Below are 25,291 nucleotides of genomic sequence, written 5' to 3' on the forward strand. Positions count from 1 at the left end.
GTTTGACAAACCATTAATACAGTGTCCCCCACTTTAATTCCTCCTACGACCAAAAATTGATAAACACCAAATAAGCACAAGTCAGACAATAATGGCTGAAACATTTAATTAAACCCATTCTTAATATAATAATGGAAGTAGGGTTAGCCCATTACAGACCCAGACAGCACAGATCCAGACAGCAAGACTGAGGGATCTAATGAGGCATGCTCCCTGGAACAGTGTAGAAGTTTGACTAATTAGAGATTGAACGTTAAGCACAGTTTCCTATTCACAAGGCCAAGATAAAGCCAGACAGACTGCAGACACCCACACACGCTCCCTGCAGACACAGCTACAATTTTCAATATTTTCCAGATGATCGGAGTAGCAACTCCCACACCAATACCACCAAAAAAAGATGGAGCTGGACGATCAGTCCGAAAACTGACAAAATACTGACCTGTCATAATTACATTTACATTTTACATTTACAGCATTTATCAGATGCCCTAATCCAGAGCGATTTACAATCAGTAGTGACAGGGACAGTCCCCCAGCAGAGCAATTTAGGGTTAAGTGTCTTGCTCAGGGACACAATGGTGGTAAGATGGATTTGAACCTGGGTCTTCTGATTCTTAGGCGGGTGTGTTACCAACTAGGCTACTACCACCCTACCACCCATGACCTAGAAATGCTACATATTCATAAATTACTCAGTGATGCTGATGTCTTTTGGATGGAGAAACCATCAGCAATGTTTCACTTAGAATCAAACCTAAACATGTTAATCAGGTTGCTAAAGTTACAAAACCAATAACATTTTAATAAATTATTAAAGTAATTAACAAAAATGCCACATAAGATTGCTGTGTGTCTGAGGAATGTGCCTGTGTCTGGATTAATAAACCATCAGCAACAATCATCTCTGTATCAGACATTGTCTATCAAAGTTAAGAATAAATCACAATTTATTTGTTTAAAACGACTCATCACCTATATTAAAATGGATTAAAGTCAAATTATCTCATTAGGAGGTCACTACAAGATGATATTTTCTGACATGACATTTTATTATTCTTTGAAAAGAAATTGATAAAGGCAGTCGGTTAACAGTGTGTGAGCATTTGAAAGACACTATCCAGTTCCCTGACGTTATATGTTGTAGGATTAGGAGGGATTAGTTTTTCAGACATGGAGTTTGACACCCACTGCACGTTAATTACAGATAATCTAAAGCTGATCTGTTGCGGTGGACAGGTACACACTACTGGAAAAGCAAGGGTGGGAGTACAAGAGAGAGGAAAGGAAGAAAGTGTGAATGCCACTATTTTTATCAGATTTTTCATAATTTTGATCTGATCTTTATCTAAGCAAACTAAACGTATATTCTGAATTCCTTACAGATCACAGGCAACAGCATTATTCTGAGTGAATATCATGAAGGTTGTGTGTTGATGGACATGGTGAGTACAGTGATACACACTGTAAACAGCAATGAAAAAAAAAGTCACAGTTTAAGATGAAGTATAATCTAATCCTGAGTCGTCAGCCTGTCACATATCCATGCCTTAAAGGACATGCAGGGCTTAAGAGAGGGAAAATGGCTCTGATGCACACAAACAGATTAATACTAAAAAGAGACTTGTTCAAACATGTACATATGCATACACAGGAAAATAATCATATAACAATGACATCAACAAAATTACACAAAATTCCAGATGAATCATTACAAAGTGCTAGCTGCATTTTTTCTAAGGCCTCAAGAAGGAAGTTGGTAAGCAGCTACAGCAAATGCACCAGGAAATGAAGCAATGCGACCGGATGCTGAAATGAATAAAAAGTTTCACTCAATCAGCCTGGGACAGAGGGGTGTGTACTTTAGCCTTTAATCAATGATTTCTTTCTTTATACTGTCCCCGCTGTTCTATTCAGCTCACAAGAGCCAAACCTTCAAATCAAAACAGGGCTGATTGGTACAAAAACAGGACTACATTGGTACAAAATAATGTAATGTGTTAAAATCGAATAAACAAAATAAAAGGGGTTGCCTTTCCTTTACTTCCAATGTGGGGTATGACACTAGGGTACCTATGACACTGACGCAAACAAAGTTTTGTTTCCAATTACATTAATTCCAAAGAGCATCACATGAGCTTGAAGCATTGCCAAAATACACCTGCATCAAGGGTTTCTTTTTTTTTCAAAAATCTGGAATCAAAAGAAAAGATTTAACCCTTGTATGTTGTTTTGTGGATCCAGCACAGGTTCAACTTATAATTTTTCTTTGTAGACATTGAAATGGATCCTACAGACTCGAACACACCACATATTTAAGGTAGACAATTGAAAAGATTAAAAACTATTGAATATTCGCCCAAGCCTAAATAATTTGCACAAAATTTATTTCGATTTTATTTTATAGTAGAGTGAAGTGGATTTAAAGAAGAGTTCTGCTGCAGAGAATTGATCAGTTTTTCCAGGAAGTTTTGACATTTATGCGAAGCTCAATATAGGGTAAAAAAAAGAACATTTTACCTCAGGAAGACACAAGTGTAACAGAATACAAATTTCAGAATGACTTAGGGTCAGACAGAAAGACAAACATTTCAAAAAGTTGCCCATCTTAAATACAGACGCAAGATTCACTTTACAATCACAATGCAATATGCCTTTTATTTGGTGAAATGTGAAACCACACAGATCACATTATGTACCACAAACTGTCTCAAACACATAACCCATGACACAGATTTCAAAAAAGGAAGGAGATAATTAATAACCTTCTGCCCTACATTTCAAGTATAAACAAAATAAGCCAAGAATTCTGAACAGAAAACAATTGCTGCTTTGCAAAGACGACAGATTTCACTGAATTTAGCATTACTGAATTTAGCATGGTTTAAAAAACAAAATATATAAATAAGTAAAAATCTGAACGAAAAGAAATGATTAATATAGTCTGAAAACCATGAAAAGCACCTAAATAAAGTGAAAGTGATTTTTATTGTGAAACACTGCAGCACAGCTCATGTGCACACAATGAAATGTGTCCTCTGCTTTTAACCCATCACCCTGAGTGAGCAGTGGGCAGGCATGACAGGCGCCCGGGGAGCAGTGTGTGGGGACGGTGCTTTGCTCAGTGGCACCTTGGCGGATCGGGATTTGAACCAGCAACCTTCTGATTAAGGGGCATCTTCCTTAACCGCTAGGTCACCACTTAGTAGTGGCCTATTCGTTTCTATTGTCACAAAATATATTTGGCAAACTGCACAGCTGTATGGCTCCAAACCTGCGGACTACGCATGGAAAAAAATATACACTGCTCAAAAAAAAAACAAATCACACTTCTGCAAAATGTCAATTTGGGAAGCAACTCTGATTGACAATCAATTCCACATGCTGTTGTGCAAATGGAAATGGAAGACAACAGCTGGAAATCATAGGCAATTAGCAAGACATCCCTAATAAAGGCATGGTTCTGCAGGTGATGACCACAGACCACTTCTAAGTTACTATGATTCCTGACTGATGTATTAAATGCTAGCAGTGCTTTCACTGTAGTGGTAGCATAAAACAAATCTACAACATACGAGTGGATCAGGTAGTGCAGCTCATCCAGGATGGCACATCAATGCAAGCTGTGGCAAAAAGGTTTGCTGTGTCTGTCAGCATAGTGTCCAGAGCATGAAGACATGGAGGAGGCCATAGGAGGGTAACATCCCAGCAGCAGAAATGCTACCTCCACCTTAGTGCAAGGAGGAACAGGAGGACAGAGTCTGGAGATGCCGTGGAGAATGTTCTACTGCCTACTACATCCTCCAGCATGACCAGTTTTTGAAGGGGGTCAGTAATTGTGTGGAATGGCATTTCTTTCAGGGGCCACACAGCCCCCCATGTGCTCACCAGAGCCAGCCTGACTGCCATTAGGTATCAAGATGAGATCCTCAAACCCCTTTTGCGACCATATGTTGGTGCGGTTGGCCCTGGTTTCCTCCTTAATGCAAGACTATGCTAGACCTCATATGTCTGGAGTGCATCAGCAGTTCCTGCAAGACAAAGGCATTGATGCTATGAACTGGCCCGGATGCTTCAGTCCAGGTCTGGGAGGAGATCACTCAGGAGACCATCCATTGAGGCATTGTAGGGAGGTCATACAGGCACGTGGAGGTCACGTGATTTATAGAGATTTCCAGGAATTAAGTTATACAAATGGAGCTTTAATGCAGTGGGATGTCAATAGGAACTAGTGTACAAGCACTAAGAGTAGAATTTTTTTTTTTGAGGACAGCAAAAATCTTTGCCATAGCTGAATGCGCATTTACATTGCATTGGTGTGTGCCACCTCAACCGTAAACATGTACAGTTGGCACAGTGGCCAAAAACGTGACTTTAAACAATTCTACATTTTACAATAGATTTGGTTTCATTTTTTGTATTCCACAATTCCCCCCATGGTTTCTGCATTGCTTGAAAACATAGGGCCCCAGTCTTTTATATGAATTATTTGAAGTATATGAATTATTCTAATCCACTAAACTGCACACAGTAAGGACAGGTAGAAGACATCTGATACCAGAGACATCTGCTGCAGGCAGAAGAGGCTTCTTAATGGATAAAAGGAGACAGAACAGAAAGAAAAAGCACAAAAAAGCACAAGAAAGTATGCATGCGCGCATATATATATATATATATATGTATGTATGTATGTATGTATGTATGTGTGTGTGTGTGTGTGTGTGTGTGTGTGTGTAAAGTAGCAAGCTAAAGTGTATAAGCCTTCTCATTCAATAGTCTATTTCCATAATTTCTTTGTGGTTAACGAATACTGATGACCTCCAAACTATGGAAGGAACACAACTGGAATAGATTTTTAGACATCTTTTACCTTAATGATAGCTTTGCTCAATCTTTGCATTCTCTCCAACAGCCTCATGAAGTTGGAAGCTGGAATGGTTTTCAATGAACAGGTGCACCTTGTCAAGACTTAATTCATTGCCTTCTTAATGTATTTGAGACCATCGGTTGTGTTGTGCAGTGATAGGGTTTGGTACAAAAGTCAATACAGTGACAAGTGTTTTGACCATTTGACCGATTCATATTACATTTACATGTGCCATTTATCAGACACCCTTATACACAGTGACTTGCAATCAGTAAAGGAACAGACACCCTCGAGACTCTCGGGTTTAAGTGACACAATGGTAGTAAGTCGGGTTTAAACTTAAGCTCATAGGAGAGTGTGTTACCCACCAGACTACTACCACCATGTTATTGCTAGAACCACTCAAATAGTAAGGATAAATGACTGTCCATCATTACTTTAAGACACAAAAACACTCAGCAGCACCACCTGGTGAACTAAAAATATCAATATTTGATGTCCCTATATCTATACAATATCTCCATGTAAAATATTGCAATTTATTGCTGTATCGATAGTTTAACACACCTAGTTACCAGCCTCAAAAACTACACATTACCAGCACCTCAGATAGAGCCCACATAAATGAATCATGGACTCTTCTCACCATCAACTTTTCAGAGGAGCCGGAGTGAATCAGGCCTTCATGGTGAAACGGCTTTAAAAAAAAATGGTTTGGCTCTTTCACTGCCCCAAAACTGCTACAACCTCACACACAGTCCCAAATTGTTACAAGTTACCTTTTCGAGATGCTTCACTGTGTCTTCAACAATTTGCTGGTGACACAGTTTAGCGATTTATTTCAAATCCAAGGCACACTTAGCCTTCATGGCTACCGGAGCAATCTGCAGGGACATGCCATGAAATCAAGTTTTTGCTTTCTGTGCAATTTTTTTTCTTTATCCATCTAGGACATTTTAACAAGACATTGACCCCAAATATGATACCAGACTATGTAATGGCTATTTGATCAAGAGAAAGAGTGATTGAGTGCTGCATCAGATGACACGGCCTTCACAATCACTTGACCTAAACCCAGCTGATACGGTTTGGGATGAATTTGACTGCAAAGCGAAGGCAAAGCAGCAAAGCTACTTTAAATTATCTGAAATAATACAAAAAAAGGAGATGGAGTGTCCAATTTTTTGACTGCCACTGAGTACATGTATTTAAAGAGGAATAAAGGTGAAAAGGGCCAATGTTTGCACCATTGATTATTATGGTATGTAGAGGATATATTATAATTTGAGTGTCTCTGCAAAACATATTTAAACCTGCTGTCAAATTCTCACAATTCTTTCCACATTCAACACACGTGCAATCACTTTATAATCTACTCATACATGTACACTAATCTCCACAGAGTGAGGAAAAGGCCTTTTCTTTGTGCACAAGCACCAACTTAGAGCCAAGAGGCCCAGCACACTCAGCATCAGCCAAACTGCAAGACAAGTCCATTTTTAATACTATGAAGGGAAAATAACCAAGACTGTAGAGTTAATAAAACAAAATTAAATCAATTTTTTAACAAGCTGACAGTGAAGACATGGAGGCAGATGAGTCCACCTACCTAAGCAAAGAGGCTGCGTTGTCATTTCTTTGAGAGAAGAGTTATTACAGATGATGTAAATAATAATAAAAAACAAAGACATTTAACCAAAAGCATCAGAGTATGATTGATAACTTACATCTTCAAGTACATCTTTAGCCTTCAGATGGTAATATTTTTTTTACATGGAGTAGAGCAGGTAAATGTTTTAACAATGACTGCACTGAGCTTCCATACAAAGTTGTATATTCATTGTTTTTTTTTCCCCCAGCAAAATTACAATTATCAAAGTCACGAAACAGTACATAAACCAAATGCTGAAAGTTCTGACTGACAATCCAGCATATTTTCCTCTTGCTTTTCGCTATCAGAGCAAACAACTACTATAACGTAATGCTCGTGTATACGATTATCCACAATGATGACACGACACAAAATAAGCTTCAACAATTAATTCATAAAAGCTTTGTAATTAAAATCCCAATTATGTTTCCTGTATTGCTGCTTCACAAACAGAAGCTCATCCTTAAAATTACAAATAGCAAAACAGCAGTGACTGACCTTAGAAGCATACAGGAAATAAATCATAACACTTTTTCAGTGCTAAACTGTGGCTGCACAAATATAAAACACTAGAGCTCAAAACTCAGTGAGAGTACACCATCTTCTTTCTTTCCATCATGCTGGTTACCTTTACTTCAGGTGGTGGTATTTTCAGTTTTGCTCATTGGACGGAAGGCTTTCATGATGTTGCTAGTGTTACACCTACTTTACAAGCATCCATACCCTTATGGAATATTAGAAATGCAAGTTATCTTCAGTAGAGGAATAGTCTCCCTCATTTTTTTTTGCCAGATTCCTAAGCAACACATGACCTACCACACCTAATCTGATACGATGACCATTGTTAGACAAATGTTTTCAATTATACATTCTATTTAATCGAGGTTACCAGCAAAATCTCATTCTCAAGATTTAAATGCTAACTGCATCTTTGTTTAAATTATTGCTATTGTAATAGATTTTATATATATATAAAAAAAAAAAAAAAAACTGCTTTCATGGTAAACTGAAATTAATTCATTTCCATTGTAAAATTAGCTTTTGAGACAAGTGTCCCTTAACTTTATTTGGTTATGTATTATCTCAGGTTGAATGTGTTGTAAAATTATTACTCTGCTTCAAATAAGAACAGTGTAGGCTGAACAGCTTTTTGTGTCTGTTGGCTGACACCACCCTTAAAAAAACCCTCACCTTTCTTCCCAGAAGCTTAATTCAGAAGCCAGCAGCAACAGAACAATTTTCATTTCTCGAGTTATGATTCCCAATCGCATGAACCAACTAGTGCTGCACGATTAATCTCATCGTAATCGCGATGTCAGTCTGTGCGATTACATGAATGCAAAAAGCTGCAATTTAAATTATTAGTACATGGATTAGATCGGCAACATATCCGATCCATTCTCTCAAAGTTTGCGAGCTGACTGAAGTCTCACTTCAGTCGGATGTGACGTGTTTGGTCACGACTTTCGATTCGGAGACATATGATTAGACACCGCATGACGCGCTGCATCGTACATCGATGTCACCGCCATATTGCGATAGGCTCTGCTGTGGCGTGAAACATATACATGTCTATGGGGAGAAGTGCATAAAAATGCCTTATTCTTGTGCTGCTTGGGGCTGTACAAACCGCTGTCCGCTCCAAACCAGATCCCAGGGGATTACATTTCATAGGTAAGGACAATTGTTTTGAATAATTTTGGCCATTATAAAAAAATTTTTTGCATTCCTGTGTTCAAGTCAGCCTCCAAACAACGTTTTGGCTAAACATAGGCATTAACTATTTAGACTGTTCTTAGCTGTTTAGTTAACTTTTCTCAAACTTTGAAGGTTTCCTAAAGAAATTCACCTCAGTTTACAAATCTTAACCTTAGCTAAGCTAGCGAAGCTATGCATCCCTGTGTTCAAGTCAGCCTCCAAACAACGCTTTGGTTAAACGTAAGAACTATAATACAGGATTTTATAATGGCCAAATATGGTCAAAAGAGTCGTTTAGCCTTACCAGGTTTTGTCGTTCGACAGTAATGTAAAAGAGTTTTTTGTGATTTATTTAATTTTGTAGAATATTGTATTTTGAAAGCACTGGGCATTTCAGGTTGTTATAAGTAGTGTTTCACTTTGAAATTAAACAGTTCACTATTAGTATGCGACTTTTCATTGATATACAAGCAAGTGTCTTTTATCATATCGCAATCGCAATATTGATCTCAATAAGTCTTTTTCCCCAAATCGTGCAGCCCTAGAACCAACTTACTAAAGCAAGCACAATTCAAAGCAACACCCAATCATTCCTTTCTAAAACATGTAAAATATACTTATTAATGGGCCCTGTGACTGTTTGGAATTTGACTATTTCCTGCACACACTTGCTATAGACACTGAAGCTAACTTATCATTTGTGTGGAATTATATAAATACAGTTTATATTCTTTATGGCATAGTTGGGTTTGTTGGTTTCTATGACATTTTCTATGACAAGGAACATGATAAATGTCAACTGGTGTCAGTAACCTCTAAACTTTGTTGTGTGTATTTACTTATTTATTATATTTGAATGTCACCATGGTTGCACTTAACTGGTAAGGTATCAGTTTCTCTGCTTGAGTGCAGTTAGATTGCATGACAAGTAAATATCATTCATGAATGATGCCACAGACAGGGCAACTGTGATGTCAACTAGAGTCTCCATTATCTCAGATGGAGTTCTTTCATGGGATTCAAACCTGTTTCTCAGTGGCAACATGTACTCCCAGAATACACCTCAGAACTCCACCACTGTGGCACGTGTGTAATTACACGTCAGCACGCTTAATTACACGCTTTGCACATAGCAAGCGTGTCAACGAAACATCCCGGTGATTTATCCCGTGAACCAAAACGTTCGGTAGCAGTGAATTCAATGGTTTGATAATCGAAGAAAATAAGGACGTAAAAAAAAAAAGAAAGTAACACGACCCACGCCCCTCCCTTTCAGCACTTAGTCGGGCTACTTCCTCATTCGCCGACCTTATCTCGCCATCAGTTCTACAGTCAGAGCCTAAAACACTATCTCCCCGCATACCTCTTTTCTTTCCATTTTTTTTTAAAAAAGAACGAGGTCAAAGGTGACGAGCTGATCTGTCGGCAGCTACAATGGATAGTAAGCTAGCCAGTTAGCCTGGCTCCGGTTAGTTACACTTCCACATTGTTGTCGCAACTTGTTTGAATGTGTGACAGCAGCCTGCAGACTTACGAATTTCTTCTTCCCATCTCCGTCTTCGTAGGTTTTCTTGGGCTTCTTGTCTTTGCCCCCTTTGGAGAGTGGGGCAGACGCCCCGTTCCCCGAATGCGGATCCATGGCAGTGTGGTTCTGCTGGAAATCACAAAAGAGCCGAAAAAGTGTGTGCACCTGGCGAGCGTAAAAACAAACGTAAAAACCACGCAAACGATGACACACGGAGTGCTCCCATCCACAGGCTTCCCCGAACTTCGACCCGGGCTAAACTCAGCAGCCGTGCTCCCGGGACCCGAAAAAAGGGAGGGAAATTTAAAATGAACCCCCCAGAAAAAATAACAGCGGTATAAAAAGTTGTGCTGGCTCCCTGTGAATGTTTCTTAGATTCCCTCGGGCCCGAAAACAAAGGAACCGCCTCGGTAGACACGCCGAGGACAACAGTCCTGTCTAATCCGAACTTTGTGACCCTGGTTGGCGCGCGAGACGCCGACGTGCCCGCTCCACTCGCCCTGGCGCGCGCTTGTAGCTCCTCCACTCGTCGCTCGTGGACCCCACGCGGACGCTCATAGCGCGCCGCGTGTTCAACAGGCGTCGTCCGGCCGTGGTTCCGCGTGTACTTTCGGAAGAACGCGAGCCCTGCTTACTCCTCCATGGGTGGAGCTCTTCTTCCTGTCTGGGGCAGGTTAGCGCGGGGGGAGGGGAGGACGGGAGGGAGGGACCATGCGCACTAGAGCGCCTCACCTGAGCACGAGAGCCACTTCACCCGGGACCTGCTGAAATCCTGACAAGAATCCATTCGTAGATAGATAAATAAATATCTCAACAATCCCTCACATACTGAATCTGATTATTACTTAAATGTACATTTTACATTTACAGCATTTATCAGACGCCCTAATCCAGTGCGACTTACAATCAGTAGTTGCAGGGACAGTCCCCCTCGAGCAACTTAGTGTTAAGTGTCTTGCTCAGGGACACATTGGTAGTATGTGCGATTTGAACCTGGGTCTTCTGGTTCGTAGGCGAGTGTGTTACCCACTAGGCTACTACCAAAAGTACATTTTACTTATTTCATACGGTTTCGTGTTTAATTATTCATTTGACGTGCTGTTCTGCTTTGCATGTTCTGCTTCCCATCGTCCCATGCAAATACTGCAACAGGGATCCGGGTGCGAGGCAAAAGTGGTTATTTGAACAAGCGCTCCACCTCGTGGCAGGTAGACGAAGTGCCTCGTCGTGCGGTGAGTACAACGGGCGCAGAAGAGCATTTTTCAGTAGGAGACTTCCAGAAAGTTGTTTTAAATATGGAGATACATTTAAATTGTTAAAAAAAACAGTCACTAGGGATGTTTTGATAAAATAATAACAAATCTAAACTGGTCAACGAACTGTTCCTTGTTTGAAATGAGGTTGCCGATCACTCACCACTCACACCAACAGCAAATTTAGTGTGAGCAGATCTCCTAGCATGCAGTAGCAAACCAGGAGGTAAACCATAAAATGACAATGAGTCTGACTCTTAGTTCAACAAGGTTCCAGTTCAGCACAATTTTTATTTTAAATATATGGATTCAGACAAGTGCAATACTGGCCTAGTTATTATCAGATAATAAAATGTGTAATAAATCGTTTTGGTTGGATAAACCAGGATAAATAAAGGAGGATAAAAAAAACAGTGATTATGAAGGACATCTGTGACAGACACAAGAGGCAACTCCTGCTCCAATATCCAGTAGACCAAAGTTGCAGATTCAGGTCTTATATAAGTTGATCGAAATAAAATGCTGAAGAAACAGAAATCACAAGTTCACAATTTAAGGAATGTTGGATTTATTGTCTAGTTGACCTGTTGAGTATGAAGCATCTTAAATTGTATGTTTGAATGCTGGATTTTAAAAAAATATACCCAGCATGACATGCACTCTTCAATGAAAACTGTCTCCCCAGGTTGAGTAGAATGACCAGTTAAAACTGGACAGTGTTTATATGTCCACTCAAAATCATTCAGAATATTAACACTGTACACAGTTTTTCTGTAAAATTCAGTGTGAATTCACAGTGACTCCACCCTTCCCCAGGGTTACAAGCCCATATGGGTGGTATACAGGTACCAAAAGTGGTGGCCTAGTGGTTAAGGAAGCGGCCCCGTAATCAGAAGGTTGCAGAAGGTCAAATCCCGATCTGCCAAGGTACCACTGAGGTGCCACTGAGCAGAGCACCGTCCCCACACACTGCTCCCCGGGCGCCTGTCATGGCTGCCCACTGCTCACTCAGGGTGATGGGTTAAATGCAGAGGACAAATTTCACTGTGTGAACTGTGTGCTGTGCTGCTGTGTATCACGTGTAACAATCACTTCACTTTCAAAATGGTGGTCATCTTAATATGAACAGAAGACATCATATGTACTAAACAGAGTCAGTTTTACCAAAATCTGTTCAGTGGACACAACTATGACTTTTGTAGTTCTCTGGGTCATAGAAAAATGTTTTATTACCCACTGGGCATCCTTCATGGCTGCATCCACCCATTTATATTATTATGCACATGGTGAGGTTCATGCCCATATTGCTTACACAAATACCTCTTACTGCTGAACGGTGGCTATTCATGTGCATTCATTTTGTAGATGTGCTGACTAAACCCGTCCCAGATTTGCTTTGGATGCCTCCAGCTGATGCGATTAAACATTGTTATATCATGCCAGTTCAATTTACAGACACCCCCGTCAACCCCCAACCTGCCCTCCTTTCAACTGCTGCAGCTCAAAAACCTCTAGGTCTGCAATGTTTTTATTATAGTGCTGTACCCCTGTCATTTTCCACCAATTCCAAGTTTGGAATTTAATCGGTATTGACCTTGCATTGTCTTTTTTTTATCAGTTGCCCTTTGCTGCCATTTGCTGCCTGCAAATAATTATATGAAGCATGGTGTGCAAATATTAAAGGCGTTTTCCAGCCATTTTTCAGCTAGCTCATGGTAATAGAATTATTCTCATAGATGCCCTTTTGCATGAATTGCCAGCCTGAAAACTAATTTTAACAATTTAATTTATATTATTGTGCAAGTTCAAAAACAGTTTTTTCTTGTCTAGACCTCATGGTGCTTTAAATCAGATTTTGCAGAAGATTTCCAGTCCAGACATTGTTCATCATGTAAATGACTCTGGTAGCTGGAAATATGTGTTAATGATATAAAATATCTGCATGCATGTAGAGAGGAACTTTATCAGCAACGATTACTCTTGAATTCCACTTCAATGCTGTGTTTGTTAACTTGAGTCTGTTTAAAATCATTTTCAATTATCTTAGTACAGTTGAAAACAATAAAACTGTCATTCTCACTAATACAGTATATACTGCATCAGCAAATGTGGGTTTGACTACATCGTTATTTAACTTTATCAATGACTATTTATAACTTTTTTGCAATGTGTGTATATAAACCCTTTTTATGGAAGAACAAGGACATTACTTAATGACCCTGTGCAGGCTGCTATATACACGCAGTGATAAAATCATCACCTTTTAAGTTTTACTTTTACTATCCGATCGTATATGGTCCTACTCACTCACACTCACTATACAGGCCAGGCCAGCACACCGCGGGACAGGAGATGCAGGGCGGGGCGCGAGATCGACGCTGTATATGTGGGTTCTAACCGGTTATTAATTAGATGAGAAACGTTGGACCACTGGATCGGAACATAAAAGACATTTCGCCCTGTGTCTTGGACATCGGCCGTTTTTATGTCGAGTTGCAAGTCATTTTGTGGACGTGACGCAGCTATATGCGCGCTGGATCTCGCCGGTTCAGCACAATTTCTTATCTTCCAGCGGCAGAGTTAAGATTTTAGGCGCCAATGGCCAATTAACTTTCGCGTGGGATGCGAACCGATCGTAATCCACTAGTGGCTTCGCACCCATAGTCAGCATCGTTTAAAAAAGACGTGTAAAAAATAGTTTTTGTGGCTTATAGCCACATGGACTATGGTGAGTTTTTATTGACGCCATAAAAATAAACGGGTTTACACACAACGTATATACAGAGTATAGTTTGGTCATACAAAATATGTTTCCTGTACAAAGACACACACATTAATGCGCAAACCATGGCCCTTGGGGCGGCCTGCCCTGTCACTGAGGGTCACAGTGAGGGGTCACTTGTAGGAGCTCCTCGCCTCTCGCAGCGACCTGTCATATGGCATAGAGGCAAAGAAGGAGTTCCGAAGCTGGCAGTTGATGAAGAAGACGATGAGGAGGACCAGGAGGAACAGCACGAGGCACAGAACGACGTAGGTGGCCAGGTCCGGCTTGCTCAGCTCCCCCTCGCGCAGCCCCCCGCCCCTGCTCGTTGGCTTGAGGAGGGCCGCCACGCTCACGGGACCCTGGGAAACGTTGAGACTGGGGGGCGAGTGGGTTTGTGTCATCAGGTCGAAGCCCCGCGCCGCGGCCGTGGAGTTCAGCAGCATTTGCCTCAACATGACCCCCCGTTATTCAGCTGCGACAGAAATGGCACAAAATCCATTACCTTCCACCTCTTCTTCCAGATAACTGCTGCGTGGTGGTATTCGGTTTAACTGATTCTTTCAATAAAGGCGCGATCGTTTATGTATTTCCAGGCTACTCACTTAACGCGCGCCGGGGACAGCAGAGCGCAGACTAGGAGGCGCCGGTGCGCATCCCAAAAAAAGCGCCCTGCTCTTCACGAGACGTCGCTGTCATTGGCGACACGTCCTCCGATCACCGTACAGAAAGGCGCTTCTCCGCGTCTGCATCCACTCCGACAGACCCATCTCTTCTCACCGAAAAGCCACCGCGATGAACGGGCACTCACGTGCCAAATGTCCCTCCTCTGCTGAAAACAGATTTACTGAAGACAAGACGCCCCGTTCAAATCGCGTACCCCAACTGGCGACGCGTATTCCTCTGACGCCGCTCAAGTAACAAGTGGACGGCGCTTATCCTGACGGAGGACCATCGCCGGCCAGACCGCCCTCTCCCCGACGCAAGAACAATTGCGTCGGGGCGTTACGAGAAACTAGAGAGGAAATAAACGCGAGCCGACGACCCGACGCGCTCCGGACTCCTCCGCCGTCTCTGCCTCTCGAGGCGCGCCGGGGGAGGAGGGCGCGGGCGCGCGCAAGGGCGACTGGCGCAGGGGACGCGTGTTAAACCTCGTGACGCGCCCTGTCCTCTTTTTTTTTTTTTCCTCTGCGGGAACGGTCTCTTCAATTTGAGACGGAGTGAGCGGCGAGAGTTTCGGCGCGGTGCGGAATGTCTCGGGGAGCTTTTAAAAAGAGACCAAGTCGGAGCTCGCGTCCGCGAAACTCATAAAGCGCGGCCAGACGCTCTGCGTCTGGATGAGATGTTTACGCATCGGTGGGGGACTTGGAGAGGTCAGTGCTACCCAGACGCTGGCGCGCACCAAAGAGAGAGGGAGAGAGAGAGAGAGAGTCTGGTCTGCGAAAATAACATCAAGATTATTGTTTGCAGTCTGCAAATGGTTTTCATCAGTTTGTTTCAGCTGAGGCTTATTCGCATGCAAAGGACGGTTGCTTCCCCCATTTAAAAACAACAACTTTTTTCTCCACTAAAAACAGACCAGACTTATTATATTATATACAGTACAGGGCAAAAGTTTGGACATACCTTCTCATTCAATGTGTTTTCTTTATTTTCATGACCATTTACATTGGTAGATTCTCACTGAAGGCATCAATACTATGAATTAACACATGTGGACAAAAACAAAAAGTGGAGACCTGGCCTCCACAGTCAGTGGACCAGAACTCAATCGAGATGGTTTGGGGTGAGCTGGACCGCAGAGTGAAGGCAAAGGGGTCAACAAGTGCTAAACACCTTCAAGACTGTTGGAAAACCATTTCAGGTGACGACCTTTTGAAGCTCATCCAGGGAATGCCTAGAGTGTACAAAGCAGTAATCAGAGCAAAGGGTGGCTATTTGGAAGAAACTAGAATATAAAACATTTACATTTACACATTTGGCAGACGCCCTTATCCAGAGCGACTTACAACATGCTTTCAAGTTACCATCGATGAAGAGATCAATTCCGGTTCACTAGGACCCCAACTATGAATACATCTATTTTATTCACTCTGTTGTAGATTCTGTACACAAAGTTCGACAACAAAAAATTACAATTTAATCTAAATATTCTTTAAAGAGGAAGGTCTTGAAAAAAACACGTTTTCAGTTCTTTCACTTTTTTTGTTAAGTACATAACTCCACATGTGTTCATTCATAGTTCTGATGCCTTCAGTGAGAATCTACCAATGTAAATGCTCATGAAAATTAAGGAAACCTATTGAATGAGAAGGTGTGTCTGAACTTTTGGCCTGTACTATATATAATATCTTATATGTACTTATTATACTTAATTATACATAGGCAAATGATTTTACACATAGAGAAAAGAAAACAAAAGAAAATCAATTAAAATAAATCATGCCCATCCATCTGTAGAAGGCATAGAAAATAAACTAATCAACTAATTAATTAAGAAAAAGTGTTCTAGTAGTGGTAGTGGTAGTAGCCTAGTGGGTAAGCCTGTCCCTGTCACTACTGATTGTAAGTCGCTTTGGATAAGGGCGCCTGATAAATGCTGTGAACTACTGTTCGCTTGTGTCCTTGTTTTTTCATGCCCCCTAAAGTCCAAGGATAACTGTCTATGAGATATTTTCATGCATTTGATGGCCAGTGTTCACTAATTCCTTTGGAAACCAATTAGAATGCGTAATAAAAGTGCTGATAATCGCATGTTGGCATGGGCCCAAGATGTCTAAATCAGAGATCATGTCTCCTGAGGACTCTTACAAGAGGTTTGTAGACAATGAAGGGAAATGGAGAAAAATTAAGAGGAGGGGGAAATCATGCATGTGTGAAAGCTGTCAGAAGAAACTTGCTGTGTTCTATATCCAGAAAACATTCTTGAAGTGACATTAACAAACAATCACAATGTGCTACATCTTATGTAACGCCACAGATATTCTGCCCTATCTTCCACCCTAATAACCCAGGGTTTATGTACATTTAGAAGGGGGAATAAAACACATGCGCACAGCAGTGGTTGTGGTAAGGAGATTAAGAGTGCTTTGCTTGTGACACTTTCATTCCCGCTCTGTAGGCCTCAGGCTACCTTGACCTCCAACCCGTTTCCAGCAACACTAACCCACTTTCTGTTTCACCACTGTCTAAGTCAATCTCCCTGACAAACTCACTTACTGCTGTTTGTTACATTTCTCTCCTCACCATGACATGGACACACAAACAGTCACACACACATGTTCATTCTTATATCTTTATGGGCACAAGGTTATATAAATGAAACAGCTGTACTTTAAATGTAATCATTTAAATGTAAGATATTTGTGATAAAGCTTTAGCCATGATTGAGTTGTGATCATGTGATCAGATAAGATGGAATTAATACACAGTTGTGTCCTACATATACACCCTGGTGCTAAGCTGTGCGAGTCGGCAAGGATTATTCTCCCAGCACTCATCACATGCTGATACTAGGCAGTCCATTACAATTTGGACTTTCCCCACCTCCCCTTTTGTGACAGATACCCTCTGGCACCATTCTTTAATAGTGAATTCATTTAGGCTACTACACATAAGCTTTTTCACATAAAATATTTTGCTGAATTTCTACTACATACAATTTTTTATTCTTGCATAACAACAGATTAAAAATCCAGAACACAACCCTCCAAGCAGACAAAACTCTGAGACCACATCAAAATGGCAAAATGGAACTAAATGGCCAAATGGAACTACAACAACTCTCACACATGGCAGGTCTCAACATCAGGGTGGCTGCATCCCTGTCCCTTCAATCTCTCCTTCCTCTTCACTCAGGGCCTGTGCCCTCTCCTTGTTTGAGATATGGGCTGAAGTCCTCGGTCTGCAGGCAGGCAGATGCAAAGTGCTGATGCGAGCAGAAGGGTTGCAGGTAATCTGTCGGACAGGGAATAGAGACAGGAGACCTCTGGTTGTATGTCAGATCTTAGCATCATGTCCACTAGCGATGAGTTTTCTGATGGTTGAATAATCCTGTCCTGGACCTGTGAATGCTAGTGTTTGTGTTACTGGCAACCACAAGTTTATTTCTCCTCCTGAGACGTATTTTTTTGGTTTCCCAGCTCTGGTACTTGGATCCCATCTGTCACCAGTCAGCAGTAATGTACTCCAGGTCCCCAGGGTTCATTTTGCACCTTGTCAGTGTTGTTTTCCTTTGGTCTCTGCAGCATTTCGTCAGCCCAGCAGAGCTGTGGCCTTGGTGTAATTGGTCATTTAACATCTTTTCTGTGTGAGGTATACAGTCACACCACATGATCCCCAGTATGCACTAAAGGCAGTGTAGGTGGAAATGTCTCAGGACTTTTGTGTGCTACCTGTAAGTGGAGATTTCTCAGAGAGAATACTGTTTAGCATTAAGAGTGAACAGTTGTTGTGGCTGGGATATTGGCACTCCCATAACAGTCTACCTCTGATTTGGCGATGTCAAGGAACATATGCAGCTTAAGCACCCTCACCTTCTGCAGCTTGGTTGTTGTTTGCAGCCTTGTGCTGTTAAAGAGGTTGTCATCTATAGGCCAAAGTCTTAGGAGAGGTTGTGAAAGATTATAAACAGGCCAGTGTGTTGTTCCCTGGCCGTGAAGACCAGCTGGACTGTGGTATGGTTATTACTAAACTCTGATTCAGGAAGCATTAACTTATGATGTTGTTGATCAGCCTCTAAACACCATCTTGTCCAAGACTTTGCCATAGATGGCCTTGTTACCTTTGTACAAAAACACTATACTTATACACCATAGCTATTGAGACATATCTGTATTATAACCTTATACAACAACAACAACAACATTTATTTCTCATATAGTCCAAAATCACATACAGTATGTCTCAATGGGCTTGACACCCCCCACACTTGACCCTTCTGCACACAAGGAAAAACTCCACACAAAAAAAACTGTAGGAGAGAGAAAAAAAAGAAAGGAAGAAACCTTGGGAAGGAGTGATACAGAGAGAGACCCCCTTCCAGGGTAGAGTGAGCTTGCAAATGGTGTCAGTGCAGGGTTGGGGATGATATAATAAGTCCTACAGTTGTAGGGTTGGAGAAGTCCAGCATGTAGTCAGTGTCATGGTCTAGATTACGTGTCCATAATGGTCCATTTGAAGATCCCTATAGCTGTAGTTGGAACGGTGGTGGTGGCTGTGGTGACCCTCTGGTTTCTTTCATGGTATGTCCTTGTTAAGCAGTTGTCAGGAACCAGGATTTATTTGCTGGTCTCTTCACTGGGGTCTGCCAGTAGTCTGGGTGCTTGATTCCATGTCTCGGAGAAAAACAGAAGCAGCGGCAGACGGTTGCACTGTACGACCGATACTGAAATATGTGGTTATAGTGGTATATTGGTGCTACAGAGGCCCGGTACCCTAACTAGGACAGCCTAACTAGAGTGAATTTAACTTTGTGTCTAACAGGGGGACTCTGTGATAAACTGGACTTTATAATTGACACTGCGTCAAGATGAAGTGAAATGAGGGTCTAGGACTTTAGCAAAAAGCCAGAGATGTCACATCCATGCGGGCATGACGCGGCGGGTGCACAGAGAGCAGGACGGAGAGTGACGAGAAGACGTGGAATGAAGGACGCTTTCACCTGACATCACGGAACAGGGGTTTAATGGTGAATCACAGGACAGGGGAGACATCCAAGACATAGACACTGGCGAACATGCAACATAACGTTAAAGACCTGACAGCGAACAGAAACGAACAGGGCAGCTTTATACAATTGACACAGGTGAAAACGATTAGGGAACATTACACAGGACAACAATGAAACCCCCATTTCGGACCGGATCCTGACAAGAGAAAACAGATAGGTTTTGAGATTGGAAGGTACAAGATCCCAGTTATCCCCCAGGGATTTTGTCAGGGCCTCTAGAAAACCTGGCGTTTGTCAATCACAGAATTTAAGCTATTCATTAAGGATAAGCTATTAATACTGCCTTGACTCTTCATGACTTTGAGACCATCTGGGATCCCATTTCATGGGATTAATTCAGTGAGTTTTTTAGTCTGTTTATTATTTTTGACTGCATTGTTGTGCATATCATTTCTCTCTTCAAAAGACTCTGCATGATCTGCAGAGTGCTTTGCTTTGCTCATTGAATTTGCTTACATACCTGCCTGGTGGCATTTGATGAAGGGTTTAGTAGGATTGGACAATAATGTTGCACTGGTGCACTGACAAAATGACAAATGTTCACTGATTTTCAATGACTTACAATGTTTTTTTAATTTAAACTAATTTAATGAAAAAAACAATCTCTTTTGTGGGAATAAGTTTAAATAAAAATATTATGCATTTGTACATTTTCCTTAGCCGATATAAAAGCATGGACACTTCTCTTGTAACACCTTATAACGATAATACAGAGCAAGTCATCTGATACACTTTTCTTTACAGAATCTCTCTAGATGAACCAGGGTCCATGCCTGAACCAGCAAGCTGACGGGGGAAGTAAGCGCAGAGATGGGACATAATGGGAATCAAACCGGTGCGATGGCCAAAAACGGTGGAAACAAAAGGGGAAAACACAAACTAGCCCGCAGCTAGTTTCAGGGTCCACTACAGAGTTCACGAAAATGTTGGAGGAACCACAGTGCCTCTTATCTGCTGTCTGGATTGGGCACAGGTGATGTCTCCAGCTGAAGCCAATCCTGACAGAGCCCCTCTCCACGGGCTATGTCATCGGAGCCACAGCAGGACTATCAGTGCAGAAGGTCATAGGGGTCGCATCTTCGCTGCCGCCGACGCCATCGTCCTCGCTCCGCCCACTTACCTGCCGACGTTGCCGCTTCCAGGTTTTGCAGACGTAATTTTCATAATTTGTAGATTCCAGGGGTCGACGTAACACCGAATTCACCGGTAACAAACTGCTGAACTAGTTTGTGGGGGTCGTATCCTGGTCCTGGTGCATCTTGCTGCGGATCTCCCCCGTCCCCACGGGCGACCAACCAGCACTCCCCGCTGGTGTCCGCTGGCTGTGTTCTTCTCCGTGGTTCTCCTCCTCTGCGTTTTTGATGAGGGCTCCGACATTTTGTCACGCAGAGATGGGACATAATGGGAATGGGATTTTATTTACAAACCAACACGATGGCCGAAAATGGTGCAAACAAAAGGCGAAAACAGAAACTTGCCCGCAGGCGTGTGGGGATTGCCAGAACTCAATCAAATCAAACAGTTGCAGGGTTCACTACAGAGTTCACGAAAATGTCGCAGTACCTCTTATCCACAGTCTGGATTGGGCACAGGTGAAGCCAATCCTGACAGTCCCAGACCCTCCCCTGAATACTCTCTTCTTCTGCTCACTTGCAAAGGTTCAGATCAGGGAATTGAGATGGCCACTGAAGAACCTTGATTTTGTAGTTAGTCAATCATTGCAGGATCGATTTGTACATCAACCTGATTTTAGATCCTATATTGACCAAATTGTAGTTTCCTTGTGGACAGGAAACGTGGGTTTTAATGCTGTGCAGGACACAGTCCTCAAAAGATCTGATCTTTGAGAACCATATTATATCAATTTTAACTTTTGCATCATTAAGTAATTAATTTTATTTCAAAAGTGTTTTCCTCAGTCAACATTTCATTTGAGACAAAGCTCCTTCAACAAAGAAGGGGGAATAGTCTGAAATCAAAAGATGTCCTGTGTTCAGTTGCAACAACGGAAAGTCAGCTGACATCTGGGATTTCATTATTGCCGTCTGCATGCCTCAGTTGGGCTACAGCCATCAGATGGGCTTTGCACCGATTCCAGCTCAGTGTGAGTCAGGTTCTCTCAAACACACACAACACTGATGTTGTGTACACATAGATATGCTGTAAGTAGTCCTGTTCCAATAAAAGTCACGCAGACACAAACAAACCTGCTGATAACGGGTGGATGGAGCACTTTGATACCACGTGATGCACAGATAGTATCACTATGGAGCCTTTGTCCCTTTCAGCCCTTCTTTTATGTTCTGATCTAAAATTACAAACTAAAATAAAATGGGCAGTACTAAAAGGTTACTTTTTAATGTTTGCCTATAAATGTACTGTCTCTGCAAATCAAAAACGTGTTCTCTATACCCTTGGCCTTACTCAAAAGGCTCAGGGTGCTTAGCTGGACTGTCATTGTGACAGAATCTTTTGAACATTAATGGTAACATTAAATAAATAAAGAAGGGTCTCCCTTTCTTTTTTTTTTTACCCATACCTTGCTTTTTGATGTTTTGCTGAGTGTTCATCGTAACTCCCTAGGGCAAAATGAAACCGCTCCTGCAATAACACAAGGCAAATTAGAAAGCTTCTGCGATGACACCCACACAAAAGCATGCTTGTACACACACATACACACACACACACACACACACACACACACACACACACACACACACACATTATTATCATAAACACACACACACACACACGTACACATACACCTGGCATGGAAAGCAAGGCTGAGAGATAGTTTAACAGGAAATTACAGCAAACTGTGGGGAATCAAAAAGGCAAACAAGGGCTTCCCTTCCTTCCCTTTTTTATCTTTTCAGTACCAAACACCCTCACAGGGTAGCTGTTAATCATAAAAATCTCCCATTTGAGTCTGGGGGCCAGCTTCAGAAAGATGGCGAGAAGGAAAAATATGCTACTACTAAGAATTATGAGTGATGAGTGATAAGTGTCTCCTTAGGGAGGACGAAGGAGACAGAAATGGAAAAAGGAGGGAGGGATTGAACAAATGCTTTTCAACTGACACATACACCCGTAGGACGGAGTTGAAATTGATCTCCTTCTCCACAGATAGTGAAATCTCTTTTTTTCTAATACATTCTCATGGATACTTAAATGTGCAGTTAATGGACAAATTAATGTGAATTTGTGCTGTAATCCTTTTTTTTATATAATTAATTTTTAATTATAATGCTTTGTTTTTTATTATTTAACTTGCTACAGACAAGACTGGGGGACAGGGAGAAAGGAGAGAGAAAAACAGAAGTTACAATATACAGACGGAGTGAAAAAAGGGGGTGAAATTTGGAGAAAGGACGATAGGAACAAACACAGACAATCTGCTTTGGTACCTGCTTAAACAAACAAACATGAAAAAACAGCAAAATCAACACAGTAAATAACAAGTATTAAATGTTAATAACAACACAAGACATGTTCAGCCAGTCCAGACAGTGTGTGTCTGTTTGAACCCCTATGTATAGCCCTGTGTGCACACCCGTGTGTGTGTGTGTGAATGTGCCCATGCCCACAGGGATTCTCCAACTTACCCCCAGGACATGAAGATGAGAAGGCCCAGGCCCCAGACATAGAGGAGACTCTTCAGGGCACGGGAGTCCCAGGAGGGCCATTGCAGAAACAACTGCAGAACCCACCAAGAAAGGTCCCTGAGGGGGGGTGGCACACGGCAGCCACAACACAAAAGCCCCCAAGAGGGGTGCAACAGTGGGTCTGCAGGCTCTGCCAGCAGCCGGATGTGCCCAGGAAGACTCAAACCTGGGCCCAGCAACCCGGAGACCCAAGGGTCCCCTCCCCTTTCAACAGAGCCAGCCAGGACCCATCAAGTAGCCTCCAGGAGTGAGCCAGTCTACCATTGGGCAGCCAGCCCCAGATGCTGAGAACCACCAAAGCTCGGGGGCATCATTCACTGGTTAGGGAGTATTGAGAGAGGAAATAGGCCTCTACCCTTGTGGGAGATTGAGTCCGCCTGGTCCCTGCAGCAGCAAGGAAGCCCACCAGCACAGATCCCGACTGGGTAGCAGCTTGTTCTCTCAGTCCCCTGCCCCAGATGGCGAACAGAGAGTGAAGGTATGAGAAGACCACATGCCTCACCTGCTCAAATGTGTTGTTGAAGTGTGTTTTTCTAAAATGCATTTAAAACAAGGGAGGTGTATAGAGTTGACAACCCTCTGCCAAACAGTAGTTGGTGTCAGCCCGACCCATCCCAAGAACCCTCAATGTCTAAGAGCTTTTAAAATTGAGACATCTGAAAGTCTGAATGAACAGACCACTCCATTTTCTTGAGGTCCCACTAAGGGAAGGAAACATTTACAGCATTTTTACATTTGCAGCATTTATCAGACACCTTTGTCCAGAGCGACTTACAATCAAAGGAAAGATCCTGATTGGTCTGTGGGAACTTTTTGGGAACCAAATGTATAAAAGGAGTCCCAGGTCCATGGCATTCTGTACTTTTGTCTTGCATAGAGGCCCCCCACCCGAGTCCCTGTCAAACGGCCTCCACAGGCAAGAGGCGTGAAAAGCCAGCCATTTTCTTGAGGTCCCACTAAGGGAAGGAAACATTTACAGCATTTTTACATTTACGACATTTATCAGACGCCTTTGTCCAGAGCGACTTACAATCAAAGGAAAGATCCTGATTGGTCTGTGGGAACTTTTTGGGAACCAAATGTATAAAAGAATTTGGGCTCTTTACTTCCCTCTTCCATTGGGAGCTGGGGGGTTTTCCCCCAGCTTCTGAGTCTTGCTTGCTCTCTCTGTTTCTCAAGTGCCAATTGGCTGCTCTGCAGCTTGGCTCCTGGCTCTCCTCTCTCTTCATCTTATTCTCCTTTCTTTTACTTTGGGTTTTCTGTAACATTGGTACCATTTTTACATACACTATTTACATGTAACTGCAATAGTAACTTACTGGTGTTAATAAATAAACTGTTCATTCTTATAACCTTTATTCATGCCAGATAACATCAGATTGGGAGTAGCACGAATATCTCCCCTCCACCCCAACGATGTACCTGCACCTCAAGGCCCTACATGTGTGTTGGTGTGATGGAGTGGGAGGGGTGAAGGCATTTAGGGACAGGGAGGAAAGGATCAGGGAGTGAAGAGCACCCCCCTGCAGAGGCCCCCATGCCAGGACCAGGCCTCAACTTATACACCAACCCACAACCCCGGTGACACACCAAATCAGGACCCAAGTACCCCGAATGTGGCCAGAACCCCAGTCCAGAGAGAGCACCCCCAGGTTTCAACACACACTAAATTGGAATAACATTATGCAGCTCATCAATGTTTATTGCTTTTACGTACAGTATTGCTGCATTTACGTAGTATTGCACTTGACTGTCTGGGTTGTAGAGAAGCATTCATTTAGAAGGTACACTATTATTTTCATATGTCAGGTAAAAGTTGGCCTAACTGCAAAGATAATCTTGGAGCTTCCATCTTGACATTGTTCTGGTTATTTTCATTTGCTGCATATTTGAATATTGTAGAAGAATCGAATCTTTGTCGCTGGTGGAGGTCTAAACTGCCCAGAAGCTCTTTCTAAGATATTAGAATGCATGTACACAGTATAAACCTTGGTTTGACACTCCAAAGGCAGTCCAAAAAACTACTGGTGTGTATACACTCTGTCAGTGTACTGTTACCACGTACTGACACTCACTATGACCCTACATTTTTTTAGATTCACAGACCAATATTTTGCTCATTCCCATGTATAGTCTTCCC

The 25,291-nt window shown here is 42.2% G+C and overlaps 2 protein-coding genes across 2 annotated transcripts in view; both read right to left on the reverse strand.

Moving 5' to 3' along the window:
• diaph1 (diaphanous related formin 1) overlaps nt 1–10,409 on the reverse strand; it is an 80,720-nt gene extending 70,311 nt beyond the window's left edge. Inside the window, exon 1 of the mRNA XM_028959799.1 lies at nt 9,751–10,409. Coding sequence (XP_028815632.1) covers nt 9,751–9,855 — 105 coding nt within the window. The 5' untranslated portion in view covers nt 9,856–10,409. The remainder of the gene's footprint in view (nt 1–9,750) is intronic.
• A 1,571-nt stretch (nt 10,410–11,980) lies between these two features.
• On the reverse strand, nt 11,981–14,920 carry smim32 (small integral membrane protein 32). The gene is made up of 2 exons (XM_028959739.1): nt 14,361–14,920; nt 11,981–14,230 (listed from the first exon to the last, which is right to left on the reverse strand). Exon 2 carries the CDS (start codon nt 14,211–14,213, stop codon nt 13,890–13,892), a length of 324 nt encoding a protein of 107 aa, XP_028815572.1. The 5' UTR covers nt 14,214–14,230; nt 14,361–14,920; the 3' UTR covers nt 11,981–13,889.
• Nucleotides 14,921–25,291: the final 10,371 nt, after the last annotated feature.

Source organism: Denticeps clupeoides, chromosome 18 (assembly GCF_900700375.1).
Source record: "Denticeps clupeoides chromosome 18, fDenClu1.1, whole genome shotgun sequence".
NCBI classification, from domain to species: Eukaryota; Metazoa; Chordata; class Actinopteri; order Clupeiformes; family Denticipitidae; genus Denticeps; species Denticeps clupeoides.